The sequence below is a fragment of the Strongylocentrotus purpuratus genome, unplaced genomic scaffold, assembly GCF_000002235.5.
Source record: "Strongylocentrotus purpuratus isolate Spur 01 unplaced genomic scaffold, Spur_5.0 spur5_scaffold_6, whole genome shotgun sequence".
In the NCBI taxonomy this organism is placed as follows: domain Eukaryota; kingdom Metazoa; phylum Echinodermata; class Echinoidea; order Camarodonta; family Strongylocentrotidae; genus Strongylocentrotus; species Strongylocentrotus purpuratus.
Genome location: NW_022145612.1, coordinates 29462089 through 29473413, shown reverse-complemented (window position 1 = coordinate 29473413; position 11325 = coordinate 29462089). Strand labels below are relative to the sequence as shown.

The 11325-nt window shown below is 35.7% G+C and overlaps 1 protein-coding gene across 1 annotated transcript; it reads left to right on the top strand.

The window, feature by feature from the left end:
• Nucleotides 1-3: 3 nt before the first annotated feature.
• On the top strand, nucleotides 4-4320 carry LOC115918318 (delta-like protein 3). Its single transcript, XM_030973253.1, has 5 exons — nucleotides 4-399; nucleotides 946-1118; nucleotides 1674-1702; nucleotides 2175-2263; nucleotides 2984-4320. Exons 1-5 carry the CDS (start codon nucleotides 17-19, stop codon nucleotides 3723-3725), a joined length of 1416 nt encoding a protein of 471 aa, XP_030829113.1. The 5' UTR covers nucleotides 4-16; the 3' UTR covers nucleotides 3726-4320.
• The last annotated feature ends 7005 nt before the right edge of the window (nucleotides 4321-11325 follow it).

Here is an 11325-nt window from a genome sequence, read left to right as displayed (position 1 = left end):
CGAATGTGTGGATAACATGTGCCAGAAAAATTCAACTTGTCAAGACGGAGTGAATAACTACACATGTAGTTGCATGTCAGGGTATACCGGTATCTACTGTGACACTGAGATTGATGAGTGTTCAAGCTCTCCATGTCAGAATGGCGGAAGGTGTGAGGACAGTCTTGACAGTTTCACGTGCCAATGTGCGTCGACGGGATACCGAGGTCAACTATGTGAAATCGACATTGATGAATGCCAGGATGAACAAGCTTGTCCATCCAACAAGATCTGTGCCAATGTAAATGGGAGTTACGATTGCAACACCAAACCTCCGGAACCGACTCCCATTCCAGGAATGTGTCGTACCAGCGTGTGCTATAATGAAGGATCATGCCAGATCATCGATGGTAGCTACCAGTAAGTCGCTTGGGTCAAGCTAGTGCATATGGGTGAATTATAAACTGCTGAGGATACATGTTAAATTGCTCTCATTTGCTACTGTAATACTTTTTAAACTACGCCACCTACCCGCAATGTTTGTTAGCTTTGAAACGCCAAAAGATAACTTTAATATGGTGAATTAATCTCCAATTCCATGACCCCATAATAGATTCCTTTTACAGCTATTGGAGTAATCTATTTTGTTTTAAAAGGCGAAAATGTTGTCTCAAACTCAACATTCTAAGACAATATATGTATTGACCATGTTTATGGTGACGCAACTAGTTTCTGATTATCACTAAAGCTATATTTTCCTTGGTAACGGAATCAGATATTGACTTCTCTATTCGGTTCGTGGAGCCTATGTTTTCGTGTCGTGATAATATATTTTGAGTATGTAGGTCTACATACATATTATGTATATTATGTACGACATTTACTATTACCTTTCGACATACATTTTTGCCATCATAAAATTGTTATAACATTCCATGTACCATTCCTGCGCTGTCTTCTTTTCAGGTGTGTATGTTCAGATCACTTTTCAGGCGAGCTTTGTGAGACTCCCACAGAGCTATGTTTGTCAAGCCAATGCCAGAACGATGGAAGCTGCCAAGTACTAACTGCGGAGAATGGGTCCGTCTATTACATTTGCCAATGCCCGGAAGATTATGCAGGAACCAACTGTGAACATCGTGAGTATGGTTAATTGAACAGATCTTTCAAATGGTATTGTGGAGTTAGACACGTCAGAGGGGTATACGGAGATAAATTAATCCAAATTATAAGAAAGTTATGAAGCATTCATTAAAAATGGGAAATGATAGAGGATTGTGGATATGTTATTTGATTTATTAAATTTAGATCGGCTGTTCATTTACGATCGCCATGTATATTACACAAAATTGAATTAATGATGACAGATGACTGAGTATATTATGTTTATATTTAAAGGGCAATCCAACCGTTACAATAAGTTAATTTGTATGAAAGTAGAACAATAGATAAACAGATGGCAAAAGTTTGAAATAAATCGGACCAGAATGTATAATAACAAAGTTATGAATGTTTGAAATATCATATCACTAAAGTCTATGCGGATCTCAAATTGACAGTAAGTGTAATTCTGGTTTATACATGAAGTGCATTAATCAGATCAGAAAATCAATCTTAGTTCGGTAGTTTGTTGGATGACTAACCTCTGAACAAAAATGACCCTAAGCAATTCTTTTTAAAACATTTTATTGCAGTTTCAGGGCTTCAGACGGGAACAGGTCAGGTGAGAAAACGAGTTTCCTTATTTCAAGAATGTGTATTTCCCTTCTTTTGTAATATCGATACTATTAACCCTAAATCTGATTCAGTTTTTTTCTATCTCTCATTTTTTTTTTAAATACTTGATTACAAATTTACAAGAGGTATCTGATTTGCGTAATGTATACAAGTGGCATGCAATTACTGCGTTTTGTTAATTGACCATGGCAAGTAAATAGTAATTGAGATTTAAAATCTTGAATATGTTTGATCACGTTGATGTGCACCGGTATATGTAAGACCTTTCTTTGTTGTTGTCATAGTGCAAATTATCCCCACTCTTTAAGAAGAAAAATGGAAGTGGGACATGCGCTGACGATAAATCATTATAAACATGACATTATGATTACTTTCACCAATTACTTTTAGCGTTATCTTTTACTTATAGTCAATTGATGGGAGTCAACCAAAAGAAAATTTATTTAATTTATTTTCAGGGAGGAGGCTTCACTTACTGGTACATCGTGCTGATCGGAATAATCATCGTAATCATCTTGACAGCAGCAGGTTTTTACAAAGTTCGTAGGTATGTTAAATTCATAGATAATCCATGAAGTATATTTGCGCAGTTTGTGATATTTTTTCATACCTCTGTTGAAATATGCCTGAATTACTTCAACAGACTTAAAGATAAAGTTGAGTTCTGGTCATGCGATTGCATTGTGAAAGAAACGGTGGGGAATCGATAAAGTTATGATAAAAGATCGATACTTCTCGGTTTCGTTTTTTCTGGGACGCACTGTACAAACATGTGGCATATTAAAGCTGTTACTTGTCATATTTAAAATATGAAGGGAATTGAAGAGTTATGCTTTTCATGGACATTTTCTCTCTGATGTTCTTCCACACTTGCATAATAAAAATGATAACACTCCCAAATATTTTCGCCTCTCCCCAAAACTAAACCTTCTGTTTATTGTGAGAAGGAAGAAATAAAGATCATTTTTTGAAAGTGTGTATGCCAAAAAGTACATTATTTTTTCTTAATCCCAGTGCCATGCAAACATGGCACTGGGGTAATTCATTCCTTAATTTAAGCCGTTTCATGTTAAACTTGTATTGAATCATTTGGCTGTGAATTTAGAATACATAAAAAGAAGAGATAAAGAACAGTTTTTTTTAGGGAGATTATGCATTCTGAGGAGACACTGCCTTCAACCGCTGATTTGTGGAAATCTGACTTAATTTATTTTACATGGAAATTATAAGAATATATATACCAATTTTTTTTATGATTTTTGTTTAGGGATAGGAGAGATAAATTTATGGATGATGAACCGCCAGTGTTCGCCAATCCACACACGGATAGTATCAGCATACCAACGACACTCGGTGCTACAGCAGGCCCACCCCTTCCACCAAAGGGTAAGTTAGACGATCCCAACATGTCCATGACCTTCACAAACAACATTTACTCTGACATCGATGGGACTGAGGTTCGTGGGGCCTGTGCGTTATCCACCAACCCGAAAGACACGAAAGATGACTTCGAGAAGGAGAACCCCTACGCTACAGGAGGCTATCTTCATAATAATGGTCAAGAAGCACAATTCGAGAACCCTTATGAATTCGCAAGAGATCCTGATGTAACGGATGCCCATCCTGTAAAGGAAAACGACTACTCTTCGGACCCAACGAGTGTTAAAAGTGCACAGAATCCATTCAATTTAGATGGCCCTTACTCAACAAAGATCTATCTGGACAAGGAGCCGCCTCGCCCAATATCGACCAGCATCCCGTCACCACTTCCACATCGAGATAATTCAACGAGGGCTGTCCCATCTGAGTACGATGTACCAGTCTCTCAAGGTGATAATTCGACAAGGAAGGTCCCGTCTGATTACGATGTACCTCGTACGATGTCCTCAACGATTATTCCTAGTCCAACTAGTGGTGAGCCACCATATTCCTTTAACATCTACACTCAGGATGAAGACGTGTCGACTCCTAACGAAGTATCATCACCAACCAATCCCAAGAATCCTTGATCTCAGACTGCTGAAGCAACACCCAACGGAGAGGAACAACATCCCAAACCCACCAGCGGACCACCCACTCCATGTCTCCATCTAGTCCTAATAATCTATACTCGACTTCTATTTCTAATGGCGGAAGCTCTAAAACCAAAGCTTGATGAGATTTTTTTCTTCAATAAAGATCATAAAAATGGAGATCATGATTAATTTAGTTTCCTATCGGTGACACAAAATACAATATTTTAGAGTCATAACTGAAGAGCAAGATGTTTTAATTTCAATTTAAATTCGTCACTGGCGATAAATAATATTCAAAGCATATGATAGATGATATTTTGTTGTGCATTCGAAAAGTATTAATGGTAATAAACATAAAAAAGGTGGCTTAATTCTTATATAGCGCACATGGCCGTCACGTTGGTACGCTCCTGGTGCTGCCCGGGCCCGATTATTACCCTGGCTTTAGTTATGTGGTAAAGTAGGGGATAGTTGTTGCAATGATAAAACTTGGGTTGAGTGAATGACTTTAGCTTTGAAGGCGTATGCAGTAGTATGCAGTAGTTCCTTTTGTAGTTACAGATTAGTTAATTTAATTACGCATTATTCCTAAGTATCATTTGAGGTGTTCACACTTGTACAAGCATTGCTTTTTAGTGGACCCCTCTGTTTCCAACATGTATTTCTTACATTTGTTTTAAATGCTTATAATTGATTTGTACTGTTTTGTTGGAAACATGAATAAATTTGAATTTTGAATTTGAATTTGAATTATAGCAGTTCATGACCAAGGTAACTTCATACGTTTTCATTTCGTATGTCACTAATGCATTTTGTAAATATGACTCATGGTAGACATCCTAATCAGTTACTTAACATTTGATGGAAATAATGCTTGAAGCAGTCGAGCGCTTACAATCACATGATACTAATTATTATAGCGACTTTTATTATTGCTTGTATTAGAGAACTATGTTTACGAATTGGATTCGGGTCCTGAATTTTGATTTAGGGAGTCTAGGGGAGGCCAATATATATTTGTATAGATATCGATATTGTAATGGTAAACTATGTACAGTACTATAGTAATTTTAAATCATTAACAATAATTGTCTTTGCAATTTTCAATTTGAGATGCCTTTTATCCAGAAGGGGTCAGAATAAATATGAACACGCATTACAAATTTGAACTCTATCGATTGATAACGAATTACGAGCGTCATGCAATCATCCTATAGTCCCGGTACATTATTTGTGATCGTAACGCTTTTGTCAATTTCAACGTGCAAGTGTAATTACATGTAATTCAAGAAAAAGAAAAAAAGATTTTATAACTGGAAAACATTCAGTGCATTATAATGAAACTATCTACAGGCATCAAAGAACTTACTTTAATACAGCTTGTTTACATAACATTGATTGCTATAATAAATTCTCGGGTAATATAATGTGTTTTCTCCCCTGATTTCGTTTCACACGATTATCTTTTATCTTTATCGTATTGCTTGCACGGTTTGCAGAATTTTTCTGATGATATGAAAATGTTACTTTATGATGCTTCATTTAGAGGTAATTTTGTGTTGTGGTAATAGTGGAGTTATAATGTTTAAAAAAAATGAAATAAAACCTAAGCTGAATATCTCATGAATAAAGAAAGATGGTATGTTGTATTATTTGCTGTATGAATTCGGTTTAGGGGTGGTGTGCAATATCCGAGTAATGAGCAAAGAAAGAAAGAAAAGAAAAATCGAAAAGGTTTTCTCGATTGCGTGTCCGGCAATAGAACACATAGTTTAAGTAAATATGATTGTCAGCAATTGTCGTCCGCTTGTTTACATTTTGCCAAGCCCACAGACAAAAAAACAAAATCAAACACACACACATGAAAAGTAACCACTAACAATTTAATACTTTTAATTCTTTGGCATGATGAACAATTTATGTCTATTTCAAGCTATTTTTTCTCAAAATGTAGACTTACCACCAGAACTCAGAATAGGCTGGAATATTTTCCTATACTCAGTAATTGTAACTTTCACTTTCAACATTATCACTTGAATATCGAAAATAGATTATGTCATTACTTCATTTTCACTTGTATAAAGAGAAATTCATTTATTATCATGTGTTCTATTTTTTTTTTTTAATGGTAGAAAGTTGATATAAATGCTCTTAGCCGATATTATAGAATACGAATTCAGTATACGTAAGAAGATAATAACTTATACATGTATGTGATATAACTCGCAATTTGAATACATTACCTTTAGTTGCATCATTCTGGCCCTTAGGACCGATGAGGAAAAGATAGGTAATGGAATGAGCTTTAAGCAACCACGGAGGATGATGTTATCAATTTTTTAAATCATACCCAAAAAGGAAAATAAGTATTATCTCCTTTTGCAGTACAGTATGTATTGTAACAGCAAACGCTAAACTATTTTTTTTTCTCGAGGGATGCCTTTGATGCATACGAGAACACAAAAGATATTTAGTTTGTATAACGTATTTCCTTGTTAAATATTTCAGACATAGTTATACGGAAATCTTTGTTGACGAACTAAACGATATAAGTTCATAAAATAAAAATTTTAGATTTATCTAAGAAAACCAACAACAGCAATAAATACAGGATGTTGAATTTTTGACTTGTTATTATAAAACTAAAATGTGTAAAAAGGTTTTGAGATATTCAGATATCATAGAATTTATATTTACTAAATATACAGTACAGAAATTATTTTCCAGCATTACATTTTCTAACAAGTCAGACTTGTGCTTTATCATTTTTGAGACGTTCAGTTGTGTTATGGTGAGCATATTTAGAGAGAGAGGGAGAGAGAGAGGGGGAGGGGGGCTGTGCGAGTTTGCGGAAAAGGACTCTTTTACAGAGAGTAAATGGTAGATAGATGGATAGATAGATAGAGAGAGAGAGAGAGAAAATGGACGAAAGATATATGTTTATATATATACATTATTAAGAGATATAGAGAGAAAAAGAAGCGAGGGTGGAGGGAGCGGGTGGGGAGCGGTACTTATAAATGCACATTATAGAGCAAAGATGGAGTAGGAAATGATGCCAATTTATATGGAATTTCAAAATGTATTCAAGCTTATTTAACTCGATAGAGTTTTGAATCGTATACAGGAGGAAGTACACATTTTCGTTTAGTCTCTCTTTAACTCGCAGTGGCCCCGCTCTTTTTTTGAAAGCCCTCAAGAAAGCCCCCCCCCCCTTCTTTTTTTTAAACATTGGCACAGTGCCCATTTTTACGTCGGAAATATCTTATTTTTCAAAAACTTCTAATAAGTGCTCATTTTTAATTTTGAGAAGTGCCCTTTATATGAATATCAATTTACTTTGACAAGTGCCCCTTTTCCTTTCCAATAAGTGTCCCTTTTTCCTTCTTATAAGTAGGTATAGTACACCAAAAATAAGTACAACAAACAAATGTTATTTAATGATTGCAAATGATCAAGCTTTATGAAAGCTTCAAAAAACCAAAAAACAGAATTGAAATCGGTCAATGCGTTGTGATTTTATACCATTTTTTTGAAATCGTAAAATTACCGAAAAACCTGCCAGAATGATGGTCAGATAGGCAAAATGGCAAAATTCGACAAAGTTGACAAATTAATTTATCGCTTTCTTGGACACAAATAATAAATTAAATTATCAGACACTAAAATATCATCTTTGTGGTAAAAATACAAAAAAGAAAATTCATATATCTATTACCGTTTTGAAAACAGAAGCCAACAAAATAAGTCATTTTCGCCATTTTTGCGAATCTGCAGATATGAAAAAGTTGTGAAAATAACTAAGTCCGCCTAATTAATATGCGCATATGTAATCAAATCAAAACCGAACATGATACATCAGTGAAACCTATGTATATCAGACAGGTATGGAAATATAATTCATTTGAAAAAGAAAACAAAATCATGAATATTCATCAAGTATGCAAATTAGGTCATTTCAGCTAATTATATATTCGCGCACTCATGCAATTTAGGAATGTCAAACTGTTTATTTTGGGGGCATTTTTTAATAATATATTCATAGATCATATTTACACCAAATATTAACCTTAAATTCCAAATATTTTTGCGATGCCAATAAAATATGGTGATGGAAATTATTTGGATCACCGTCACAGCTATTTCATCATGTGTATCACAAATTATTCAGAAAAACCGATCATAATGATAAGAATTTGTAGACTTTCAGCTACATCACAGTGTATTTGGCTATTTAAAAGATGTCAGATTTGAGAATTTATGACGATTTTCCGAGAAACCATTCAACAGGCCATAACATTCCACAGGGACTGAATTTCAGAGTACCAAAAAGTTTGGTGACCCCAGTACAGTTGTGGCTACATTGAGAGTAAATAACAAATTGATTTAATGAGTGAAACACATGAGGATATTGCATTTTTGTAGGGAAGTTTTATACATCGAGGTGCATTTTCACCACGCAGAATAGCAGTGCGAGTCAATGGGCGATCAGCGAGCCATGTCACACACGGCTGAAAAGACGATACTCTGATTAAATAATTTAACATATATCCCACATGCCTATAACAATGAAACTACACAGAATTTTAGTTAAAGGTATGCTTGAAATATATGTAAAATAACATTTAAAAAATATTGTTTAGTTTTTTTAAAATAAATTTACAAAAATTGCAATTTCTACCAACTGACTGCTGTTCTGTGTGTGTGTTCGCGGGGCAGACTGTGTGCACAGGCAGTGTGATCACCTCATTATAAGTGCCCCTTTTCAGAATATAAATGGCCTGCAAGAAATGTGAGCATAGATGATAAGAAAAATAAAGGTAGAACGTTTTACTAAATTAGAATCTCCTACATGTCATAAATAATACTGTATTGTGCATGATCAGGATATCTCTACCCACGCTAAGGCCCATTGGATGTATGTAGTATACATCATGATAAAGATGATGAAAATGTGTATGCATGTTTAAACAAAAAGTGATTTGCCTGCTTGCTACACTTTTGTTAACATGTTTTGTACACGATAACAGCGATAATGAACACGGCAACACGTGGCATACTACATGTATATGGTTGTCATCATGGCACTGTCATCAAATTCAGACATAGGAATAGCCATAATCTCGTTTCTTACGAAATAGAATTTTACAAAAGGATAGCAAAATATTCAGTGGTAACTAACATAAACCCATTCATTGATACTGATTAAACCAATGCTTCACATTCAGATTGCCATTATCTCGTACAAATTGTGTTTTTCGTGGGATATCAAATTAGTTGTATTAGAGTTTATCACATTTTTAGATGAGAGAGTTTATTTCACAAACATTTACCCCACATGCATGACAAGTTTTTACAAAAGGTCGGGTCATCGCGTCGGGTGGGATGGTTGCGATGATTCGAAGTAAGCCGTCACATCAGTCTCCCCAAGTCTCTCTTATGTTCTGATAAGTGGCCTAGCTACACATAATTCTATTCAAATTTACGAAAGCTATGGATCAAAGGGAAGGACAAGAATAATAATAATAATAATAATAATACATATGATTTATAAGGCGCCAAATCCACTTGACAGTCAAATGCTCAAGGCGCAGCTTGTGCAAAAGATGAAATACATACATGATACATTTATACAAAGTGCGATAAGAAAGGTACAGACATGAAAGGTAATGGTAATCAATTATAAGCTAAATTAAACAGATATTTCTTAAGATTGTTTTTTAACACCTCAGCAGAACTGCTATTCTTAACCCATTGAGGGAGAGTATTCCATAACGAAGGCCCAGCATGAGCGAAGGTTCGCTCCCCCCCCCCCCACTTTGTTTTAACCCAAGGAGTAACAAGTAAGCCAGAGTTTTGAGAACGTAGCTGTCTAGAAGGAAAGTAATGCTTAATCAAGCCGATGTTATACTGCGGAGCAGAGCCATGTATACAGTGAAATAATAGCAAAATAATCTTGAAAACAACACGTTTTTCTACGGGCAACCAATGGAGTGATTTGAGGACTGGTGTGATGTGACTGTATCAAATCACCTGACTGATGAAAAAGCTAAATCATTAAATAATCAGAGATCGAAAGACGATTTCTACCGATATTGAATTTCATTTATAATCAAAATTTACAAAACGAACCAATACAACAAATGTAAACTATTTCTTGACATTTTTTATAAAGTACCATTGCATGTATAGGCGCTGGAAGTGGGGGGGGGGGAACGCCCCCCCCCTCCCAACAAAGAAGAAAAAACAGTAAACGGAGTAAAGATGGTTTGTATTTTTGACCAAAAAGAACATAACAATAATAAAAACCTGAATTAAATCACATATGAAATTCCATTCAAAGAAAAGGAAAGTTAACAGGAATTGAATTTCCTAACATTACACATGCTACCTATTTTATCGATGGAGGTTTTACTAATGGCGATACTCGCATATCGTGGACATATTGTGAGAGAATGGGAAAGCATGTCTGTTTTTTGTTATAGGGGTGAGAAGACATGAGCCCCTGAACGCTGGCGTACTGATGGGGGGGGGGAGGGGGTATTTCTTATTCGCTACCAGTAATTAAAGGAGCTACACAAAGACAAATTCACTACAACTGATGATTAAAATAAATTACATATGGATGGAAAGATTTTCTCTTGAAAAACACGAATAATTTGCTGACAAATCATATAGATATCATGGAAAGGCGTAAAATGCAATTTTTCAAGACCCTTCTTAGACCCCCCGAACGCCCCTGAACGTAACCAAACACACGAGCGTAGCGATTTCTGAATAGTGACGTCACACACTGGACAAACAGCTTAGTACCGCAGTCGCGCGTGTATTAGGGTGCGTTTAAGCCTAAATTTTGAAGGCAGAATGAGCGATTTGTAACGCTCATCGTAAACGCTCATCGTAATCGCAGTTCCACGGTGTACTGTTCATGCTCACTTCTCTGGCTCCTCCAGGCAATTCTCCCTGTGTGGCCTTAATTGGTCTTCCAGCTGGATTCGCAAACCTTCACTGTGCATGCTACGTAGACCCACTAGAGGTCAGTGCGTTGACCCCATTTAAACGCGTTTACAAATTGTAAACGCATCTTTTTGTGAGTTTACGATCGGCGATCGTGATCGCCGTTTTTCGGTGATTCTACAAAAGTGAGCATAGACGCAACCGTGTTTTAAACTAAACGCGTAACAGATAACTGATTCTGGCCAGAAAAAGTAAAGCATAAACACGCCCTTAGTCTGCAGCTAGCCAGCCGTGTCCCGTGTGTGACGTCACAAATATTGACGCTCTACAAAGGACCGCTGAAGGCAGAAAATCTGGATCTCAAAACTAACATTTTTTAGAGTTGATTACTGCGGGCCCCAAACATATTTTGAAGAGGAGAGTTGATGTATTTGATCAGTAGGGCTTCCCCTTCGCAATGATATGAGTTTTGCATCAATTCAAAACACTTTTGATTCTTCGTGTGTCTATTTTAACAAATGTTGCTGAATTGACATGATTTTCCGGTATTTTTTTTTCTCAATTTTTTTTGTTAGTCATACCTTTTTATGCGTTTGTTGGAAAATTAGAAATTCTCAAATTTACAGTCGGGCAAAAA

Bases quoted from the DNA above. Each gene is read 5' to 3' on its own strand.
- LOC115918318 (XM_030973253.1), top strand. From the start codon at position 17: ATGTGCCAGAAAAATTCAACTTGTCAAGACGGAGTGAATAACTACACA. The intron at 400-945 runs GTAAGTCGCTTG...TCTTCTTTTCAG, and splicing joins ATCATCGATGGTAGCTACCA to GTGTGTATGTTCAGATCACT. The intron at 2,264-2,983 runs GTATGTTAAATT...ATTTTTGTTTAG, and splicing joins GGTTTTTACAAAGTTCGTAG to GGATAGGAGAGATAAATTTA.